At 39.3% G+C, this 7,381-nt stretch overlaps 1 protein-coding gene across 1 annotated transcript in view; it reads left to right on the forward strand.

Annotated features, from left to right (window-relative positions):
- LOC106578851 (heparan sulfate glucosamine 3-O-sulfotransferase 6) overlaps nucleotides 1–6,905 on the forward strand; it is a 36,853-nt gene extending 29,948 nt beyond the window's left edge. The window contains exons 2-3 of the mRNA XM_082965744.1: nucleotides 2,836–3,065; nucleotides 3,298–6,905. Of these exons, the coding sequence (XP_082821870.1) occupies nucleotides 2,836–3,065; nucleotides 3,298–3,686 (619 nt within the window). The 3' untranslated portion in view covers nucleotides 3,687–6,905. The remainder of the gene's footprint in view (nucleotides 1–2,835; nucleotides 3,066–3,297) is intronic.
- The last annotated feature ends 476 nt before the right edge of the window (nucleotides 6,906–7,381 follow it).

The raw sequence follows: 7,381 nt of genomic DNA on the forward strand, positions 1-7,381 counted from the left end.
CATCAGAAGCTAACCAGCTAATTAGCTACTAGCTATTTAATCATTGTTAGCCACTGCTAGCGGCCTTTACCTTTAGCTCAGACACCAGCCGCTTTTAGCCTGGATAATACCTGCCAAACTTTTTCCAACATCAGTTTTAACCTGGTTGTACTGGTTTGGGATTTCAGGCTTCGGAAAAGAACGTTCGTGACGTCACTTTGTAGTGAGGCACGGCAACCTTCATCAGCCTCAGAAAGCCAGGCCTCTCAACAAATTGAAATGGCATCATGTCCTTTACAATGTAATATGAAAGGGCTACAGTGAGGTCTTGAGTATTTTTTGATGTGGGTGCATAAGCAGCCTGCCTTTTTAAATGCTTGCTCGAGTGTCTGTGTCACAACTGTAGATGAGGATGGACCAGTAGCATCACTGGGTTTGCCTGCTGTACGCCCACTCTGTAAACAAGGGAATAGTAAATGTATTATTATTATAGGTGTTGTTACATTATAATTATTCACCCATAACAAACAAACAAACAAACAAACAAACACAGTCTATCTTCTGTGTTGCATTTTAGTATATGCAATGACCCCATGTACAATTTAAATAAATACAAATGAGTCTTAAGAAGACAGTGATAGTAATTGCAATGAGCCCAACAATTGACATAAATACAGGAGTCTTGTACAGGAGTCTTGTATAGGAGTCTATAGTGTTTCTCCTGTTGGAACACTTTTACAACCAAGTCGATGACTGACGGATTTTAAATGAACAAAATGTGTTGGTTGAGTGACTAAACTCCATCACGTGTTATCGTGTGCAATGGGCGAATATAGTCTGCAGACACACAGCAGAACAACGTGTAGTGTTTTTACAAGAGTAGGTAACACTGAAAGCTTCAGTTTACATTATTGACAAGCTATTAGCAAGTTAGACAGACAAACCATGACATTTTCCCCCATTCCGAAGTCCCCACATCACGCATTGAGCTAAAAGTTAACTTACCTTGCATTCGCTATAAAGTGGTCACGAAGATGACTCAAGAGATTTGAAGTGTTGCCCCTTTCGCAGCAATTTTATTGTGGTTGCATGTTCTGCAGACAGGGTGACCATCTTTGATTAAGTTTCCCTCAGCACTATTGCAAAACCCAAAACACGACCACACTTCAGATTTGGTCCACTTAGAAGGCTGAAAAATCTCCCGAGCGCTGTCACTGCCTTCCGCCAAGTTTTCACACAAAACACAACCCACGTTGCAGCTACGCCTGCATCACACTGTTGCTAACTGTGGTTGATGCTGGACAGTATTTACCGTGAGTTTTTCAAACCGTGGTAATCAAATACGGTTTAAATGATAATTCAAATTTGAAACGGTAATACTAACCGTCTGGAATTTTACCATAGATTATCGTGAAACCGGTAACCGTTTCATCCCTAGTCACCTTATTATCTAATGTCAAGTCAATAATATTGACTAAAGTAACGTCATAATCAACAAAGCTACTATAACTAACTTGTTAGTAAACCCGCTACAATCATGCAGTACAGTGTACAGTCAGAACGCAGTTTAGCAGTTACACCGGCGGGCCCCGGTGGCAATAAATTAATAAATGCTTACCTTGACTTGGAAGAGTTTCAGTGTTGCATAGCCATAGCCAGCTACCTAACATAGCACCCCTCTCTGTTTGAGTCTGTTGTTTGAGTAGGCTAAACTAGCTAGCTGCATTCAGCTAGCAAAGTGAAAGTTAATTTTTTAAAATACAACCAAATAGCTCTCTCTCTCCTCTCTCTCTCTCTTGCTTCTCCTTACTTTTTGAAGAAATTCCTTTTTTAAAACTGTTCAACTGTTGTCTTTCTTTCTCTTTGAGTCAACTACTCACCACATTTTATGCGCTGCAGTGCTAGCTAGCTGTAGATTATGCTTTCATTACTAGATTTATTCTCTGATACTTTGATTGGGTGGACAACATGCCAGTTCATGCAACAAGAGCTCTGATAGGTTGGAGAACATCCTCTGTAAATTGTCATAATTACTGTGTAAGTCTATGGAAGGGGGTGAGAACAAAGAGTCTACTTGGTTTTGTATTTAAGTCAATGTACCCAGAGGGGAACAGAAGCTAGCTGTCCTTCAGCTACACCATGTTGCTACTCTACAGAGTGCTGTTGAGGCTAATGTAGACCTTCATTACAAAACAGTGTGTTTTAATTAATTATTTGGTGACGTGAATATATATAGTATAGTTAAAAATGTTAACTTTTGAAATGTTTCAATATTTTTATTTTTATGAAATTCACTATGAAAGATCGTCCTCCCCTTCCCCCTTGAGGAGCCTCCACTGTGTGGGGTATAGAGATGAGGTAGTCATTAAAAAAGTATTATTGCATACAGAGTGAGTCCAACTTATTATGTGACTTGCTAAGCACATTTTTACTCATGAACTTATTTAGACTTGCTATAACAAAGGGGTTATAATTTTGAAAAACATAATTCCATTTACGGGGTATTGTGTGTAGGCCAGTGACACAAAATCTCAATTTAATCCATTTTAAATTCAGGCGGTAACACAACAAAATGTGGAAAAAGTCAAGGGGTGTGAATACTCTTGAAGGCACTGTACAACCACTGTACAACCTATAGCATATATAGATCTAGGAATAATAATCGTTGTTGTTGGCGTAGCCAAACATACCCATGGCCAGCACATAGATATTTAGCTGTCAGGCATGTTAATGACAGCCTCCATTACTGAAATGTACAGATGGATTTAATACTCAAAAGTTACACCATTTAAACATACTGTATCTAACTCTCTCTTTCTTTTTTCCTTTCTCTCCCTCCCTCCCTCCCTCCCCCAGGAGTATGATGCCCAAGGCCTTGGATGGCCAGGTTGTCATGGAGAAGACACCGCGTTATTTTGTTACCGTGGAGACCCCGGGGCGTGTACACTCCATGTCGCATGACGTGAAGCTGATTGTGGTGGTGCGAGACCCTGTGACCCGGGCCATCTCTGACTACACCCAGATCATCTCCAAGACCCCCCACATCCCCACCTTCGAGACCCTCGCCTTCAAGAACCGCACCAATGGTCAGAATTATAGTGATACATTTTTATTTGTTTAGACCTATGAATAAAGGAATGAACGGATGGATGAATGCATGAATTAATTAATTAATTGATGAATGAATGACACAAAAACATAGTTTTCCCCTAATCAAATGCAGTACCCACACAAATACTCTATTCTTCAATCCTGTCTTCAGTCCTGTCTTCAGTCCTGTCTTCAGGGTCTTAAACCAGTATCTTGTCTTGGTCTCAGGTGAGATCGACTCTCTGTGGAGCCCTCTATGGATCGGACTGTACGCCCAGCACCTGGAGCGTTGGCTGGCCTGGTTCCCCCGGGCCCAGATCCATCTGGTCAGTGGGGAGGGCCTCATCTCCGACCCAGCCGGAGAACTAGGAAAGGTCCAGGACTTTCTGGGCCTTCAGAGAATTGTGACGGACAAGCACTTCTACTTCAATAAGACTAAAGGTTTCCCCTGCCTGAAGAAACCGGAGGGCAGCAGCAAGCCCCACTGCCTGGGAAAGACTAAAGGCCGGACACACGCCTCCATTGATCCGGAAGTGATCCGGAGACTGAGGGAGTTCTATAGGCCACACAACCAGCGGTTCTACCAGATGACTGGCCAGAACTTTGGATGGCAATGAGGACTCAGTAGGGATACCAAGGTAAAACATGAATCCAGAGTAACAAAGACACTCAGGCATGGTTCACAGGGACAGGGACAGACATGAATACTATTTTGGACATGCAGGACAAATCTAATCAGACCAACTACAATCCACAGCATGCGCTCTCTGATTACAACCTCATTGATGCCTAAAACAAAAGAGTACACTTTCTACTCAAACAGGCATAAATCATTCTCACGAATCGATTTCATACTATTATCTGCACCTCTATTTTCTATAATCAAGAAAATTGAAATTCGACATATGAGCTTGCCTGACCACCGTGCTTACTACTGCCAATTTCAAATATCAGAATCTCCTAAAATACCCACAAGATGGTGTTTCAACGTTTCATTGACACAAAATCCTACCTTCTGTAAACAATTTGAAATTGAGATAAATTAATTCATAACGATCAATAAAAAAAAATGTTTCAATGACCCCAGGATTCTATGGGATGCCACCATAGGTTTTTGCTAAAGATAATGGATTTGTTTCTGGGTTGAATAAATCACAATCAAAGAAGATATCAGAATTGGAAATGTTGTTAACTTTTAGAGCATTCTGAACAAACACTATTTTCAGACCAGGTAACTATTACTCTTTCCAAAGTCATGACAGAACTTCATTTACTGATAAGACAGAGTGCAGAACTTGCCATCCATCGAGTTAGATTCACCCATTACTTCCATGGTCCCGTTCGTTTACTGGCTGACAAGCTACGGAGTAATAAACAATTAGCTGATAAAACGGCTATTGAATCTCAAACAGTGAAATTACTATCAGATCCCAAATTAATCAATCAAAGATTCTCCCGCTTTTATAAATAACGGTACACCTCTGATTGTAAATCCACACCAAGTCCTTTAGAAAAGAATTAAGACCTCTTCTCTCAACAGAGAAAGACACCTTGCTGGGATACCAAATCTCTCTCAATGAACTCAAAGGGGAGTTGGATATCATGAATAAAGGTAAATCACTTGGATGGGTGGTTACTCCTCCTGAGGTCTATTTAACATTTTGGAATCAATTAGGTCCACTATTGCTCGAAATTATTAAACAGCCATTCACAAAGGTTCATTTGGACGAGATGTGAACACAGCACTAATTTCACTTTTATTAAAAAAAGGTAAGGCTGCCACCCATTGTTCTCATTATCGCCCCCTATCTTTGATCTTCATACAGAGTAATGACATAGCCACATACTGTTGATACAATGTAATGACATAGCCTCATACTGTTGATACGGAAGTGGCTCTGTGCTGGGAACTAAATCCAATGTTTATAGACCTCTGGGTAGTGAGGGAGATAATGCAGAAAGACCAGCTCTATGCTAGTTACCTTTCAGTATCTAACAGATGTTCAACGAAAAAAAGAAAGTGGCATTGTTTGAAAACACCTGGCGTTCTTGTCTTAGATACACGGTGACCCACCAGGAGTGAAGAACACGGCTACAGGATGTGTAGTCTGCAGTGTAGGGTGATGTGTGCTGTATTAGCAACGCCCTGCAGATGAAATACTAAACAAAACAGAAACAAGATAGTTGTCTTACCATGTTTCATGCAGTTAGATATTCCTTTTGCCCTTCCTTTTTATACGACTTAGCTATTTCAGTCCGTGCTTAGGCTTTGAATAAAATAGTTGTAGGCAATCAATACATAGTATACAGGAGGATGAATAATGTAGAAAGCAGTGAGAGGAAGTATGTGAGTAGCAGTGAGTAGCATCTTTATAAGCGCTCAGATTTGACTGAGTGGTTTGGTATCGTTGTTGAATAATGAATGTGCATAAGTGGATTAACTGTATCTGCCCTTTCTGGGTAGAGGTCGTCCATAGGCACAGATCTAGCATAAGTTTAGGCAAGGAAACACTAAACTAACCTTAGGTCACTGGCTATGGGCATCTTCATCCTAACCTGGGTAGCCCACCATAGGAGGACAACCAAAATATTACAATGGAAGAATCTGACATCTTAAACCAATATATTGGTATCAATGGGAACAGAAGCTTTTTGGTTCCAACGGGCTGCTGTAGAACCCGTCTCCTCTTTGGATGTATTTGCACTAGTTTGAAAAACGTAAAACAACAATAAAACTGATTTTGAAGCAAATGTCACATTGCATCATTGTACTGTCAAAACTATTCTGACTCCCGTGTGGCTCAATTAGTATAGCATGGCACTTGCAACACCAACCAAGGTTGTGGGTTGAATTCCCATGGGGGACCAGTATGAAAATGTATTCACTCATTGCTCAGATTGAAATGTAAATGAGGTTGTTGTGTTTATGAAATGAAGGAACCTGTGAGAGGAAGAAGGGCACAGAGCTTATTGAGTTGGTTGATCTGTGAGCAATAAGGCAGACCACCATGCTGACAGAAATGTGTTAACATTGCCCTCCAATGGCCATTAGAGGAACTGCACAATCATCAAATCCCCAACACTATTGTGTCTCCATCATGTGTTTTACTGCATACCCAGATTTGAAACATACTCAATCATAATCTAATGAAATTGTTTGTTATGAGTTATATAGGCATTTAGACTTTGTATAAAAATGTCAAATTTTATTTCTGTTATCAACACTGAACCTTATTAGTACATAACAATAGAAACAATTATATTTGGCAATAAACAAGTTACTAAACAACTCACTTTATGTTTCATCATTTGCCCGAGTATCTTTGATATAAAATTATTAATATTCTGTACAACTTAACATATAACTCCTATCATTTAAGTTAATCATTGCAATTAATCACACACAGAAAGTTACCAAAATAGCACTTAAGACATGAAAATAAATATCTGGCACCAATACACACAAAGGAGCATAACCATATGTACCGTGAAACTTATTGGAAACACACGAAGAAGAAGAAATTCAACTTGGCTGGAAAATGTTCAATATTTTTTAAAGAATCACTTAATTCAACAGTTAAATTAAATAAATGAATTTGAGTGTTAATAAATACATAAAAAAACGCAATATACATTATATACACAAATACATAATCAAATGAACTTTAAGCCAGGTAGTTATACTAACTATGAAAGTATAAATCCTACGTATCTTAAATACTGTTTTGAAATACATTTCTCTGATGCTGGTTCATTCAACTTGAAGTCTATAATGTATACAATTCTAGGACATTTATAGTTGTAGCCTTCCGTATTTCACTACAATTGTCAAGTAAACCTTTTAATTTCCTAGAAATCCTCATAAAAGCAATACATCTAAGTGCACATAGAAAGAAAGAGCAGGAAATCGTAACGGTTTTGGCCGTTTGCACAGATACGAGCCACATAACGGAATCTCCTGTGTCTCATAAGAGACACGACAATAGGAATAGAACATGGCCTTTGTAACTTTGTTACAGCGAGTCTCCCTCTCAGCAGATCTGCAGGCTGTTTGAAGTTGATCACAATACAGGAGCTGGAATCAAAGGCACTCAGCCTGGCAATTATCTCCACCCTCATCCTTTATCTACAGTGCCTTCAGAAAATATTCACACCCCTTGACTTTTTCCACATTTTGTTGTTACAGCCTGAATTTAGAATGGATTAAATAGAGATTTTTGTGTCACTGGCCTACACACAATACTCCATAATGTCAAAGTGGAATTATGGTTTTTGAAATGTTTAGAAATTAATACAAAATGAAAAGCTGAAA

The sequence above is a fragment of the Salmo salar genome, chromosome 19 (genome assembly GCF_965601325.2).
Source record: "Salmo salar chromosome 19, fSalSal1, whole genome shotgun sequence".
In the NCBI taxonomy this organism is placed as follows: domain Eukaryota; kingdom Metazoa; phylum Chordata; class Actinopteri; order Salmoniformes; family Salmonidae; genus Salmo; species Salmo salar.